At 52.7% G+C, this 16,966-nt stretch overlaps 1 protein-coding gene across 1 annotated transcript in view; it reads right to left on the bottom strand.

Annotated features, from left to right (window-relative positions):
- The window catches only part of plxna3 (plexin A3), a 107,833-nt gene that overhangs the window by 83,133 nt on the left and 7,734 nt on the right, over positions 1-16,966 (bottom strand). The window contains 3 exon segments of the mRNA XM_077001280.1: positions 11,721-11,903; positions 14,674-14,940; positions 14,942-16,013. Coding sequence (XP_076857395.1) covers positions 11,721-11,903; positions 14,674-14,940; positions 14,942-15,889 — 1,398 coding nt within the window. The 5' untranslated portion in view covers positions 15,890-16,013.

Genomic DNA, 16,966 nt, shown 5'->3' on the forward strand with positions numbered 1-16,966 from the left:
CCCGTCTCCATCCCCCTGGTCCTCCCTGTCTCCACCCCCCTGGTCCTCCCCGTCTCCACCACCCTGGTCCTCCCCGTCTCCACCCCCCTGGTCCTCCCCGTCTCCATCCCCCTGGTCCTCCCCGTCTCCATCCCCCTGGTCCTCCCCGTCTCCACCCCCCTGTTCCTCCCCGTCTCCACCCCCCTGGTCCTCCCCGTCTCCACCCCCCTCCTACAGCACCGCCCATCATACGGCATTAGACAGTTTGCTAAGGAACAGGAAATCGGAAGCATGGCCTCGTTTTGCTGGTTCCTTCAAATCTGGTTTGCTTTGCTCTGGCGGCAAACTGTGGCCAATGCATTTCAAGGCAGAAAATCCCACAGAAAGGAAAGAGAATGGAATATTACCAGCAAACCAATTTCACAAGTTTCATTAATATGTATTGAAAACGGGGAGAAAGGTGTGAGTGCATCTTACGCTCGTGTGGTGGTGGTTGGGGTGGGGGGGGGTTGATGGTGGTGGAGGTGGTGGGGGGGGGGGGGGGGGGGGGGGGGGGGGGGGGGGTTCTGCGTCGCAAACAAAACCCATAAAACCCCACACAGAGCGCCGTTCTGTGCCGGTCACTGCTGGTTCTGACAGACACTCTTCTTTTGCATACTCTAATGGGTAATCTGCATCAGGGCGGTTTGATATGCAACTGATGGTGGCTGTCGTCAAACGGGTGGGGCAGAGCTGGGCGGAGGATGGAGCAGAGAGACAAGGCTTTCCGCCATCTGTCTCTTCCAGTTATTTTACTGCCTCTGACTTGATCCCCTGAGTTAGCCAAAGCTAATTACCTTGGACAAACCATATCCATATCTAAACACTGGCAGCAGACCGACCAGCCTTACTGGCATTGCCTGACAGCCGAAGAGGCTCCCGTCAACACGGCGAGGCGGAGAGCGCGTGAGCGGCCAAGTCTCGATCCCGCACGCCCAGATCCCGCAGCAGCCGTCACAAGAGGAGTCCCGCATGCGCACTGTCAAAGCGGCGGGATGTGAAACGCAGTGGAGTCTTTGGGGCTTTTCTTGATTGGTTGGTTGTTTGTTTCTGTTAAGTTTAGAGCGTCACTGCCGTGTTCAACGTGTGTGTGTGTGTGTGTGTGTGTGTGTGTGTGTGTGTGTGTGTGTGTGTGGTATGTGAAGCGTGTGTGTGTGTGGTATGTGTGTGGTATGTGAAGCGTGTGTGTAAGCAGTTCAGGAAAAGTTCAGAAGTTCAGCACAACTTCAGCGCTAACGTTTATATCAACCTTTACATAACATTTAGATAGCATGTCTGAGGTGACAGAGCAGGTTTGAGGTGACCTCTCTCATCTCTTAAACCAGAAACAAACCAATCACATTAAACAAACAACATCAGCTCAGCACAGATCTGACCAACTTTGTCCTGGATGAGCATTTATTTCACATCCCGAATGCAACGTCTGCCTGTGTCCCGAACACACGCAGACCCCACACACGCTGAACACGTAGACCCCACACACGCTGAACACGTAGACCCCGCACACACTGAACACGTAGACCCCGCACACACTGAACACGCAAACCCCGCACACACTGAACACGCAGACCCTGCACACACTGAACACGCAAACCCCGCACACACTGAACACGCAGACCCTGCACACACTGAACACGCAGATCCCACACACACTGAACACGCAGACCCCGCACACACTGAACACGTAGACCCCGCACACATTGAACACGTAGACCCCGCACACACTGAACACGCAAACCCCGCACACACTGAACACGCAGACCCTGCACACACTGAACACGCAGATCCCACACACACTGAACACGCAGACCCCCGCACACACTGAACACGCAGACCCTGCACACACTGAACACGCAGACCCCGTACACACTGAACACGCAGACCCCGCACACACTGAACACGCAGACCCTGCACAAACTGAACACACAAACCCCGTACACACTGAACACGCAGACCCTGTACACACTGAACACACAAACCCCGTACACACTGAACACGTAGACCCCGCACACGATGAACACGCAGACCCTGCACACACTGAACACACAAACCCCGTATACACTGAACACGCAGACCCCGTACACACTGAACACGCAGACCCCACACACACTGAACACACAAACCCCGTACACACTGAACACGTAGACCCCGCACACGATGAACACGCAGACCCTGCACACACTGAACACGCAGACCCCACACACACTGAACACACAAACCCCGTACACACTGAACACGTAGACCCCACACACACTGAACACACAAACCCCGTACACACTGAACACGCAGACCCTGCACACAATGAACACACAAACCCCGTACACACCGAACACGTGGACCCCACACACACTGAACACACAAACCCCGTACACACTGAACACGTAGACCCCACACACACTGAACACACAAACCCCGTACACACCGAACACGTAGACCCCACACACACTGAACACACAAACCCCGTACACACTGAACACGCAGACCCTGCACACACTGAACACGCAGACCCTGCACACACTGAACACGCAGACCCTGCACACACTGAACACGCAGACCCTGCACACACTGAACACGCAGACCCTGCACATACTGAACACACAAACCCCGTACACACTGAACACGCAGACCCTGCACATACTGAACACACAAACCCCGTACACACTGAACACGCAGACCCTGCACACACTGAACACGCAGACCCTGTACACACTGAACACGCAGACCCCACACACACTGAACACACAAACCCCGTACACACTGAACACGCAGACCCCACACACACTGAACACACAAACCCCGTACACACTGAACACGCAGACCCCACACACACTGAACACACAAACCCCGCACACACTGAACACGCAGACCCCACACACACTGAACACACAAACCCCGCACACACTGAACACGCAGACCCCGCACACACTGAACACACAAACCCCGTACACACTGAACACGCAGACCCTGCACATACTGAACACACAAACCCCGTACACACTGAACACGCAGACCCTGCACATACTGAACACACAAACCCCGTACACACTGAACACGCAGACCCCACACACACTGAACACGCAGACCCCGCACACACTGAAGCAGAGATGATGGACGGATGTGGTGCCCTCAGGAGGAGCAGGTGGTGGTGGTTTGGGGGGGTGGTATTTTATTCCAGGAAGTGTGGACACATAGCTGTCCTTTGTGAGGACCTCGAATAATAATCAATTAGGGACAATAACGGATCCCTAATTGGGACATGTGACAGTGGCATGGCTGGTGGGAGGATTTCGCGGAGATCCCCACAATTTAGCAATTTGCCGAGACAGAGCGTCCATTGATCGAGGCCCCGTCTCGCATCTCTCACATCTCTCTCGTCTCTCTCTCGTCTCTCTCGCGCTCGCCCGCTCCTTTTGCGAGCTGAAGCATCCTCAGTGCTCGTCCTCCCGTGGCCTGCCTCTCTCTCACGGTACGCTCTGGCCAAAACGCACGTCCCCTCCCTGTGACGAATGAATGTGGAGTTTATTATGCGTTAAAGCCACCCGGAGGCCAGGCACAGGCTGGTGCGGGGGCAGAGGGGCTGGGGCAGGTGCAATCTTCACACCGTGGACCGCCTCATTTTCTGAGGTCAGCTCACGCACAGAGGTGAGTCCATGCAGAAATTGGAGAAACTGTGGGATGGGATCTGAACGATAAGGTGCGTGAAGCAACCTGGGCCACCGCTGGCGGCCAGGGAGAGTGAAAGAAAAATAACAGGAAAGAAACATTATTTCCTGTCAAATCTGAGAGGGGGGATGGCGGGGAAAACCGGCATTCAAACGTGGAAAGGAGCGTGAGAGACGTGATAGCGGGCGGCAGGGCGGAACCCAGCACACTCACCACACCAGACCGGCGGGGTCACGGGGTCGGGACGAGCAGCCTGGTGCTGGACAGCTGCCCTCTCCACATTGAACGCCTTCGTTCTGACTTTAACGAAGTTACCCAACCTGCCATTCACTCATGACACAGGGCACAGATCAGAGCGGCGGTGGCACATCCTGCTGTCCCACCGGGCCTCCTCCTCCTCCTCCTCTTCCTCCTCCTCACACTACGGGACAGCTGTGAGCACTGCTGCTCATTAGCTTCCACCTGTGATTAGCAGTGCGAGGAGCTGAAGTGATTCATTTGAACCCAAACGGAGTGACCTAAGCACAGGCAGGCAGCTGTTGTCTGCCTCCCCTCTCCTCTCTCCTCTCCTCTCTGCTCTCTCCCCTCTGCGTATCTCCCCTCTGTGAGGCATTATGACATTATGATTATCTGTTCTTTCTTTTTACAGACACTGAGCCACAGCTTGCACAGCTACTCTCTGACCACGCCCCCTCTGTCATGGACACCTCCCATCTGACCATGCCCCCTCTGCCATGGACACGTCCCCTGTGACCACACCCCCTCTGTCATGGACACCTCCCCAGCATTCATCTATCATCAGGGTGCTCACTGACTGTGCTGGCAGGGTGTGGCGGGTGGCTGGGGCCCTCCCACGCCTGTACCTCGCCCCACCCTCCTGGACCTTGCTCCGCCCTCCACCTTCACCAGCACACACTGGCCACTGGCGTCGTGGCGGGGCCGGGCACGGCTCCCACATGCCAGGCGTGGCTTAGCGCCCATGCTGCGGCCTTCTGTGCTCCACAGGCATGACTAACAGATCAAAGAAAAGAGGATTTAGGGTTCGCGGCAGACACACACATAGATGGAACGTAATCCACCTAAGACAAGTGTAACATGGAGGCGACTGCGATGTTTTCCAGATACGTCTTTGAGGAAGGCATAAATCTTTCCTAAGAGGGTGGAGCTGGAGCCAGACCAGCTCAGAAACAGTAGACCAGCGTGATTCCTGCTGAGCAGACCCTCCAGGGATCAAAAAGGTGCCATTTTAGTGGATGCCAACCTTGGGATTCCGAACTCCTCATCTCCTCTGACGTGTCTCGCCGGGAGGAGTCCGGCCTGCTCTCGGAGATCCACAGAGTTTATCTGCCACCTTCATCTTTCACACAGACTAATCAAGACCTTCGGCAGCGGCTGAATATCACAGCCAGTGGCATCAGGGTCCACAAAGCCCTCAATGGCAGACGTGTGCCTGTTTAAGAGCTTTAATAAGCTTTATTGGTCTCTAGTGGCAGAAAGGCCTGAAATGTCAAAAAGGGAAAGAGTTTCTATTAAATCCAATGACATTTCAATGACATTTTTAACAAGGCGAAAGGTTGGAGATCGATGAGGCCACAGAGCTACAGTTTAAAGCTCAAACAGCGTATGCAGAATTATACAGGAGAGGTTAGCCAGTCTGATCCCACACCCACCCACTCTGATCTAGCTGTCACTGCAAATCAGCGATCCACTGGAGAAAGGAGACCCAACACACACACACACACACACACACACACACACACACATACACACACACACACACACACAAGTCTGCTTCAAAGGTAGAAATCAGTGGCCAAATACAGAACTGCCACTGCTCAGAATCACAGTCACAGGGCCAAACAATATATTGCTTCTTAATACTGTTCTTTACAATGTGAGACTGTGAAAGGCTGCAATTTAATGCAGACAGCAAACCAACACCCTAACAAATGAATTCAGGTGGTTGTGATATGAAGGTGATCAATGCCCGTTACTCAAGATATAAGGGTTTTGCCAACACTGGGCCAAATTATACGTACTCTGACAACAAATAGACAAATTTGTCAAAATTGTTGAACTGCATCTAACCACATGCAGGAAATGTGAGGTCTCAATATAAGTGAAGCAGTGACTGATACTTAATCATGACTTCTGGATGTGGTAGGAGCTTTGTTACAGGAAGTGGGGCGGATTGGGAGAGGGGGGAGGAATTCCTTCCTGACTTCTCCATGTAACATGTGGAACACACATTCACACACACAAATGTACACACACACACACACACACACACACACACACACACACACATACACACACACACATGCTACGCACCTCTCTGGCTTGTACCGTGACAGGCGATTTACGGCAAACGGATTTAGCACCAATCAAACACGGCAAAGGGCCGAAGCAGCTCATAAATCAGCCCTGTGGGCCGTCGCCATGGCCACACTCCGCCCTTCTTTCTGATTTATACCAGCAAATTAGCTCTATTTGCCATCCAATCAGGTGTCGATCTGAACAGGGTCAAAATCGGCAGGAACATGGGCGGTGGAGATCTACATGGGCAGTGGAGATCTGGTCTGATCTGCTGGCTGCTCTACCACCTCCATCCCTCCCAAAACATCTCCACCCTCCCCACTCCAGGGTATGTGTAGGGACAGAATGGGGAGAGTGGTGTGATCTGTCACGGACGGATACCCGGAGGGGACAGAAAAGAAAATGATGCTGAAACAAGACAATAAAATTCCTTTCAGTGCATCCCTAATGAAATCCATGATAGACACACTTGTGGATCCAGACACAGACACAGCTCTAGATATAGACACAATTCCAGACACAGACACGATTCCAGACACAGACATAGCTCCAGATATATACACAATTCCAGACACTGACACAATTCCAGACACAGACACAGCTCCAGATATAGACACAATTCCAGACACAGACATAGCTCCAGATATATACACAATTCCAGACACTGACACGATTCCAGACACAGACGCAGCTCCAGATATAGACACAATTCCAGACACAGACACGATTCCAGACACAGACGATTCCAGACACAGACACAGCTCCAGATATAGACACAATTCCAGACACAGACATGAATCCAGACACAGACATGGATCCAGACACAGACATGGATCCAGACACAGACACAATTTCAGACACAGACACAGCTCCATATATAGACACAATTCCAGACACAGACACAGCTCCAGACACAGCTCCAGATACAGACACAGCTCCAGACACAGACACAGCTCCAAATACAGACGCGATTCCAGCAAGTGCAGCAGTCGCACTTTTATACAACTAGAGATCCACTGAGCTTTAACCACTGCCTAAGTCCGTATGCACAAACCTGCTGGCAACAGCACTGCGGTCAAACCAATAATCAACCTAGAGGCGGAGCAGGTCGTTAGGTCGTTTCCATAACAAATGGAAAGTTGTTTGAAATGAGATCTAATCTGATCCGTTCAATCACGTGCTGGTGCAGTTGTTTTTTTAATAAGTTCACCACTACGGCTTGTCAGCACATAGAGAAATCATGGGCTGGAGTGTTTATCTTTATGAAACATAAACACGATAATGCTGTCATGTGTAATGGGATATGCCTCTCTTTTAAAAAAACGTGGTGGCTTTCGGAAAGGAGAGGAAGGCCGATACAGTTCGGAGGTCGACTCAATATAACTGCTTAAAGCTGGTGATATACTGTAACCACCTTGAGACTCTTTTAGCTGCTAAACAGACTATACATTAGAGCTATATAAAAAGACCTTATTAAGAATTCTAGTGTACCCACACACGTCCTTTGGTCTGCATGCCACTGTGATATAGAGACATATGAAACCGGAATGTGCACACGCACACACGCATGTACACACACACACACACACACACACACACACACACACACACACACACACACACACACACACACACACACACACCTGCGCACACACATTCGTCCACTGCTGCTGCTGGGGCATTCCTTAGCCGCCCACCCCCAACAACCCCGGGGTGATTTCCCAGCGGTGAGATCAGTGTGAGGGTAGTGCGGCTGCGCTGAGTACAGCACGTCTGCACGCCGGGCACCGCAGGTGCGGCTGGCGGAGCGCGACTCTTATTTATTTTCGTTTGGCTTTACATTCGGCAAAAACGGCCCTGCCACAAGGAGGAGGGGGGTATTTGGGTTTGGGGGGGGTTTCCCAAAGACAAGCGGCATCACACTGCCCCCGAAAGACAGAGGTGTAAGGGGGCAGCAGGTGGTCTCATGCACGCCGTTGTGAATTTCTCTCATTCCCACCTGTGTCTGCTCTGCTGACAGATGCTGGCGGCCCTCCAGTAAGGGCCCACTTGTGTGAGGGCGGGGCCAGGGCCAGGCTTAGGAGCTCCAGCCAATGTGACGGCCCCTCCTTGGATTTACACGCCTTGGGTTTCGCTGGTTTAGCTGCAGTCATTAGCGGCCATCAGACGCGAGTGCATGAGGGCGATGGCAGGGCTGATGGCACACTGGACTTATGGCACAGACACGTGCGCGCAGTCTGGACCCAGGGCGCAGACGTGTGCGAGATGTGAGATGGTGCTGCCCCCGTGCAGATGAAACCGAGATCAGCGCTATCTGAAATGAATGCGGAAAATGGGTGGAACAGAATTTGCTCTGCATGAATGTTGACCACACACCGTCTTCCCAAACAAGAAAAATATCAACTTTATGATATGATCAGAAGGATAAAACTACAGCACAAAGCACACAACTCAGTCTGAATCCTACACTCAAACACACACACATAGCACACAACTCAATCTGAATCCTACACTCAAACACACACATAGCACACAACTCAATCTGAATCCTACACTCAAACACACACATAGCACACAACTCAATCTGAAACCTACACTCAAACACACACATATAAAACATAACTCAGTCTGAAACCTACACTCAAACACACATATAGCATACAACTCAATCTGAAACCTACACTCAAACACACACATATAAAACATAACTCAGTCTTAAACCTACACTCAAACACACACATTTGGAACATAAATCAGCCTTAAACCCACACTCGAACACACATATATAGCACATAACTCAATCTGAAACCTACACATCAAACACACTCATATAACACATAAGTAAATCTGAAACTTACACATCAAACACACACATATAGCACATAACTCAATCTGAAACCTACACTCAAACACACACATATAACATAACTCAATATGAAACCTGCACTCAAACACACATATAACACATAACTCAAACTGAAACCTACACATCAAACACACACATATAGCACATAACTCAATCTGAAACCTACACTCAAACACACACATATAGCACACAACTCAATCTGAAACCTACACTCAAACACACACATATAGCACACAACTCAATCTGAAACCTACACATCAAACACACACATAGAGCACATAAGTCATTCTTAAACATACAGTCTAACACACACAGAGCATCCTGCTCAGTCTTACACCTACACTCAAACACACACATAGAGCACATAACTCAAAACAGAGACACACACACACAAGCACCTGATAACATCTAAAAAATGATGTGACCGGTCACAGTACAATAGCACATGCTCTTTCTTGTTTTCTCTCTCCCCCCTCTCTCTCAGGCTATCTCTCTTTCTTTCTCCCTCTCCCTCTCCCTCTTTCCTCTGTGTTCCTGTTAACTAGCACCGGCCTACAGAGACAGGAAGCACTAAGGGATCATGGGTGATTTCCGTATGGCTCGAGAAAAGCGGCCCGCGCTCTCTCTTCTGCTGCCAAAACAAACACATCATGGCAAGAGGAGATATGGAGCAATTACCCCCGCCGCTCTGAAGTGCCCCAGCCTGCCGCCGAGCAGGTAGACCAGCTCAAGCCGCCCCACACTGCCAGCCACTCAGCCCCGCGCCTCACAACCTGCAGGAGCGCTGGTGTTTTCACACAATTCTCCTTTGACTATTATCTGAGACATTTGTTTACATTTGAGGAAGGAGTGTTGCCTGCCCTGCTTTTGGTTAAGTCTAACCACGTCGGGCTACTGGCGGGGGCACGCAGCCAATGGAAACGCAGCATTCCAACGTGTTCATTGATTGCAGATGCCAAGACGAAAATCATTACCCTCATTCGCCGCAGCCCCTGGTGCTTATTAATGACCTCGCCCTAGGCCGCACCCACGCTGAGGCACGGAGCCGATCGGGGCTCCAGGTGCACGCCCAGCTCCGGCACGCGGCTGTCCGATTGGGCGGAAGATAGGCCCGCCTCCCACGCACGCTGCAGCACTGGCCTTGTAATGACCGGGGCGCCTTCGCTGCCACTGCGGTTATAGTGATTAATTGTGTTTAGTTCACCCTTCGTTTTTTGCAGCGAGAACTACTTGATTTGAATTCAGTGCCCGTACTCTTAGCTAGCACGAGTTAATTGCGGCCCATTATAATTAGCTTATTACTGAGTCAAAAACTGTGATAAAGCATAATGTTGGATTCCCACCACCACCACCTGCCCTAAAACAGCCTGGACCACACGGCGAGTTGCGCACGGAGTGTGTTCTTAGTGGTACAGAGCCGGGCGCAAAACAGAGTGCTTCCAGACGGCGTATCTCGAAGAGCGAGGAGCTCTCCCCCTGCGTGCACCCCTCACACCAGAGGTGTGTGATAAACACACAAACGCCCTGTGAATTATGCCCCCGGAAAACACAACAGAACGTCTGGCTATGGAGCTCCAGGCTCAGACCACCCCAGCCACACAGAGCCCAGCTGCACAGACCCTGGCTGCCCAATCCCAACTCAAACTTCATTTGGATTATTACGTCTGAGGCGGAAACAGCCGTGTCAGCTTCTCCGTTTCTTCTGCATCTTGTGTCTCATGGTGAATTTATCGAATTTAATTTCTTTAATGTGCGATTCTATCAATGAACTGTAACCTTACTCCAGCAGAAATGCATCATTTTACATAGATGATCTAATACGGGATCTGGGGGGGTTTGTTGGCTGAAGAAAGTTAAGTTTTAATGCCAATTGGGTTTCTACCCCCTCTGCTCTCCCACACACACACAGACCCCCATGATTGTGTCAAAGGTTATCATATGCACAGGCTGAACCATTTATTACTCTGAAAAAAACCTCCAGCCAGACACTCCACCCCCATCCAACACCACCACTATTGTCGTGCCCCCACCCAACACCACCACTATTGTCGTGCCCCCATCCAACACCACCACTATTGTCGTGCCCCCACCCTCCATCTTCACTGGTTTGCTGGCTGCTCCCTTAGCTCCACCGCAACTCCGAGCAGACGAGTTACTCGAGAGACGCTGTCAGTAGCACGACAAAACGGCAAAAGAAACGCTGTTTGCAGCTTGTGAGATATTTTCATAAACTCAGAATTGACCGTATTATTCTTCTGACTGTTTCCAGCTGTTCTCTGCTCTCTGATATGGCTAGTCATAAGGTTGTGGGTTTTTATGGGTGCTTGCCGGGTGTGTATGCGTGTGCGTATGTGTGTGTGTGTGTGTGTGTGTGTGTGTGTGTGTGTGTGTGCATCTGTGTGTCCTGGAATGAAGGGGCGAATGCTTTCTACGGTCTGAGGTGTATCTCCTTACAGGCGAACACATGTGCAGTGGTACGACAGGATTAACCCCCCCTCACCACTATCGCTTCATCGGCACATTCTGGCTTGCACCACCTCAGCTAACACCACCTCACAGAGCCAGCTGTGACAGTGTTCACACACCCACATTTCTCCAAGGATCAGCTTTCCAAACTCCACAAACGCTAGTACAGTCCTGTCCAATGACCACACGCTGAGCCAAGGAACAGGTAGCAATCGAATGTGTTTCATTCCGGCGAATTTCACCTACGGCCTCACGCCGTACCCGACACTGTCTCGGGCTAACCTCGGCGATACCACGCGTCCAACACCCACCTGCACGCGCTTCTTAGCCGCTCCACGCATGTGAAGTCTTGGGGGATTGGGCGGTGGGGACACGCAGGGGGCGCTCTTACCTTTTTGAGGTATCCTGTCCGCGTGCCCACAAACACCACCGAGTAATCTTCGTACGCGTAGGCAGCGACGGCAGCCATGCCGTCCGTCCGTTCCTCATACAGCGGAGTGCCCTCGATGACGTGCAGACCCCCCAGTGGGTGGTTCAGCACCTGGCCGCAGAAATTGTCGGCGACCGGCTTGGGCTGCGGGACGAGAAGGAGAAGGACAAGGAGGGTGAGGAAGGCACGACACCAGCGGGATCGACGTGATTTCCAAGTTCAAAGGTCATGGTGAAACATTCGGAGGTTTGAGAATGAAGTCATTGCTTTTGTTTAGTGTCCCAGGACAGGTTAGCGCTAATCTGACCTGAGGATTACACACTGGCCTCGTCTGCCAAAGAGAAGTGCTGGTTGGTATGTGGGACAGGAAACGGAGGAGGAGTGGAGCGAACCCCCTCAGCAGGGGGAGGTCAAAGGTGACGGCAGTGGGATTACACCGCCACTGACGCACCCTTACCGAGCAGACATGACATCATCCGGCTATGTGTCTGAGCACGAGGAGCTCGCCACTTTGAAAACATCCTGGATAGAGTCTACGGCCAGCCCCCAAATCGCCAACCCTGCCCTGTCACGCACCGCTGGGGCCACGAACCAACGGTCAGCCGGGGGTGGATGAGCGGCGAAAACCCCAAAGTTCCAAAAATCAATCGTGTTTAGTGCATGTCTGCTAGGCTAGGCCGCTGGTGATGTCATTGACCAACTTGTACCCCTCCTCCCCCCGCCCCTCCAACAAGCCTGGCTCGATGACATCATCATCCCCCACAAGACTTCCCTTCAACCCCACCGTCTGTCTCAGTATCTCACGGCCCCTCCCTCACTCACCCCATCTCTCCAGCTCGGCCCCTCCCCACCTGGGTAAAAGCCTCTCCTCAGCACCGCTCACATGGAGGTCAGACTCACCCTCCAGATGACTTCAACATCCACCGCACTAATACCCTGCCAACGCTCTACCCCAAGGCATCTGATTTAAAGCCCTGGCCATGGGTGTTTCGACCGTGTCTCCCCAGGGCTGATATAACTCAGCCTGTAACTCACACGCTAATGGTGGTCTGTAATGTTCATGCCTGAAGGTGACACAGCACATTTTCCTGTAATGCTGTCTGCCTTTATGTGGCCTGTGAGTCCACGTACGTAGATCTGGGGCTGTATGCAGATTTTGGGCTGTATGCAGATTATTTTGCCGTATCTCTGAGGTGGAATAGAGGGGCGTGGCCTTGACATGGATGACTCAATCAGCCCTGGTACCCTGGTACCCTGGTACCCTGGTATCCTGCACTACCTTCTTTGTTTTCCAGCGACCATCCTGGTGACTGCAGGGCGGGTCGTGTGTGTGTGTGTGTGTGTGTGTGTGTGTGTGTGTGTGTGTGTGTGTGTGTGTGTGTGTGTGTGTGTGAGCCCGTTTCTGGGGCGGGGTATGGTTGGAGTCAGTGGTCTCGTTTCAGCAGGTTGAAGGATAAATGCCGTAAATGAGACAGAAGCGTGAGGCTAGCATGCACGCCCCTGTCACAGGGTGCGGCCCTGCTACGGCGCATGAGCCCAGGTTAATAAAGCCCCTCCGACAGCTAGCACCCCCCTGCATCAGTCCCAGCTACCCTGGAGCTAGCTAATAAACACAAGCCCAGTCACTCGGCCACAGACGAATCAGGTCATCCTGCCCCCCCCCCCCCCCCCCCCCCCCCCCCCCCCCCCCCCCCCCCCCCCCCCCCCCCCCCCCCCACCATCTGCTCAGACTGGCCTGAGAGGTGTTGTACCATTATTCTCAACGCCATTACGCAGCTAGACAAATCATTGTCTCTGCCCACAATAAAGCCTCCTCTCCAAAAACCAGTTCCCATGTCCTAGTTCTGCGGCCTGGCTTTGTGTTGGTGGTTTTTCTGCTTTCCCAGGGAGAAATGCTGGGGTCATTACAGCTTTCATAGACACCTCAGCCAACACCCATCAGGGTAACTTATCCCCCACAACGCAGTCTGGGATAAAGTGTCAAGAAGGAAAAGAAATAATACCAACAACAACAACAACAATAAATATTAAATAATTAAGTAATTATTTTCTAAGCATCACAGATTACAAAAAAGGAATCTTGTAATGCAGACTAGCTCATACAAAACAGTAAGTTTTGCAAATATAACCGAAGCTACATTTTGAGTTTGTATTGTATATCTTGTCTTCATATATGCTTAACCTGAATCATGTTTAAAATGATACATATACAGTACATTTTCAAAAGGAGATCGGAGTTAAGCATCAAGGCAAATAACTCAACGTCAATGAGCTATGTCATCCTCATCAGTAACAATGTACCGTGTACTCAGAGGAGAATCACTTCCCCAAACACATCCTCTTTTTCCTGAGGTCATATTCAGAGCACTTCAGACACCGCTCTCTTCAGCGAAGCACAGAGATTCCACCTGCTTACCTTCCATGAATGTTTAATCTCAGATACGTTACATTAAATTATCACATGTAATCATGTTAATCAGCCTGACTGTCTCTCTCTCTCTACCTCTCTCTCTCACACACACACACACACACACACACACACACACACACACACACACACACACACACATACACACACACACACACACACACACACACACACACACACACTGATGAAGCTACATTAGATTCTAATAAGGTCACTGAACACTTTACATGACATTTGCAAATTGACCTTTCAGAAAAATAAACAAACATGGTAAGCAAGCTATTGATCAGATTATTGATTAAACAGAATCGGGGTGAAACTGAAACCACGTTGTTTATTCTTCTCCTATAAGCTGTCCTTCTGTACAGACCTGGGATCAGCTTCAGTACCAATTTAACCCTGTAAGACGCAACACAAAACTGACTTCAGATCAGTGTTCAAGGGCAATGCCCAGAGCCAACTGACAAGAGGAAGCAGCATACTCACCGTCTGGAAGCAGGGTATTTCCCTGTTGAGTAACCACGGCAGTGACAGCGTCCCCTCGCCACGGTAACAGGACTTGATTCTCTTGTGCATGGCGAGGTTGATCTGTTGCAAGGTGAAGATGCACAGCACCGTCTCGCGGGGCGGGTTGGCCCGGTTCTTCTGACCCTGCGAGAAGACGACGAACAGGACGTCCTCGTCCTCCGTCAGGTTGAGCGCCTGGGCCAGCAGCCAGCCCGGACGCTGCTTGTAGGCGGCCTGGACCAGGCGGGTACTCCACGCCGTCCTTGGTGCAGCCCAGCGGAAACTCCACGTACGAGTAGAACTCCGTGTCATTGGCACACATGCGCACGATCTTGGAGGTGAAGAACTTCTCGCCGGTGGTGTCCATCTGCGTGAGCTGCGTGTCCAGCTGCAGCGTGAGGAAATAGACGTACGTGCCGCTGGAGAAGCCATAGACGTAGTAAACATCGAACGCCGGGTACAGCGACAGCGTGTCCGAGGGGATCTTGATCTGAGACGAGATGAACCCGTCCTGGAAGACCAGGCTGAACATGCTCACGCTCTCTTCATCCTCCACCAGCTTGCGGCTGGACAGCGTGGGGAAATACTCCGACTTCCCGTCGATGGCCGCACCGATGAACAGACGGCTGTCGCCTTTCTTGCGTTTCTTGGGGTCTCCGGCGGCGACGGAGGTGGCGGGGGCGGGGCCCTCGTCGTCTCCGCCCACCACCACGCCGGCCATGCCGTCTGGCTCTCGCGCGCCCGACAGGTAGTGCTCCTTGCGTAGGTGTGGCTCGCCGAGCTTGAAGAGGTCGTCCAGGCGGAGGAATTGGCACACGCCCTGCCAGATGCTTCCGCACGCCACCAGCCGGTTGCCGGCGTAGTCGACCAGCAGGAGCTTGTTGACGTTGTCGGTGGCTTCGAGCTTGTGCGCGCAGGCCCGCACGCTGGGCGGCGGGTAGCACTTGCTGTTGTCCTCCATGGGGCCGGTCAGGTGTGAGCGCAGCTCCGTCAGGTTGGCCGACAGCTTGTAAATGCGGTTCACGGCGCCCACGAACACCTGGCCGCTCCTGTGGTGAACCGTCAGGTGCGTCAGGTGCGTGTCCTTCACCCGGAAGACGCGCGTTCCTGACGTCGCCTCCGTCGGGGTCGTGGGGAACGCCACCGCGCCCCCCGAGAGCAGAGAGACCACAAACATCCACGGCCACGCCGGCATCGTGAATGCGAAGCGTTCTTCTTGTGGGAGGGGGTGTGGGGAGGGGGGAGGGGGGTGGAGACCAAGCTCTTCCCACAAGCTTTCCAAAGATTGTTCTTCTCTTGGCAATTTCAGTAGTTCATGTCTTAAGAGAGAAAGAGAGAGGGAGAGAGGAGAAAGAGAGAGGGAGAGAGGAGAAAGAGAGAGGGAGATGACACCCGGGTTAGCTTCACAATAGATTATGCAGGGGAAAAGCAATATGGAGAGGAAATATCAGCCCATTCAGACTCTCAGCTTTCCTGCAGGAGTTCTGCTCAATCTGACCCTACGGTGCTTCTGCTGGAGGCACTAAGGACTGGACAACAAGCCAGTGAGGACACCAGAGTTACTCGGAGCGCCCGCTTGTAGAGCTGTGTGTCCGACTGCCTGACCGTGACCTCAGTTTATCTGGTATGAATCCCCATCCTGGGGATTTTAAGCCAATCATAAGCTAGCAGGCGAGGTGAAATACAAAAGGTGGGACACACATTAGTGGTAAGTCTAATAGGATATAAGGTTTGAGACAGCTGTGTCGTCGGGGGAGGGGGGGGACTAGAGGAAGGGTGGTGCGGGGGGGAAGGGTGGTGTGGGGGGGAAGGGTGGTGCGGGGTGGAAGGGTGGTGTGGGGTGGAAGGGTGGTGCGGGGGGGAAGGGTGGTGCGGGGGGGAAGGGTGGTGTGGGGGGAAGGGTGGTGCGGGGTGGAAGGGTGGTGCGGGGGGGAAGGGTGGTGTGGGGTGGAAGGGTGGTGCGGGGGGGAAGGGTGGTGCGGGGGGGAAGGGTGGTGTGGGGGGAAGGGTGGTGCGGGGGGGAAGGGTGGTGTGGGGTGGAAGGGTGGTGCGGGGGGGAAGGGTGGTGTGGGGGGAAGGGTGGTGTGGGGTGGAAGGGTGGTGTGGGGGGAAGGGTGGTGTGGGGTGGAAGGGTGGTGTGGGGTGGAAGGGTGGTGCGGGGGGAAGGGTGGTGTGGGGTGGAAGGGTGGTGTGGGGTGGAAGGGTGGTGCGGGGGGGAAGGGTGGTGTGGGGTGGAAGGGTGGTGTGGGGTGGAAGGGTGGTGTGGGGGGAA

The sequence above is a fragment of the Brachyhypopomus gauderio genome, chromosome 4, assembly GCF_052324685.1.
Source record: "Brachyhypopomus gauderio isolate BG-103 chromosome 4, BGAUD_0.2, whole genome shotgun sequence".
NCBI classification, from domain to species: domain Eukaryota; kingdom Metazoa; phylum Chordata; class Actinopteri; order Gymnotiformes; family Hypopomidae; genus Brachyhypopomus; species Brachyhypopomus gauderio.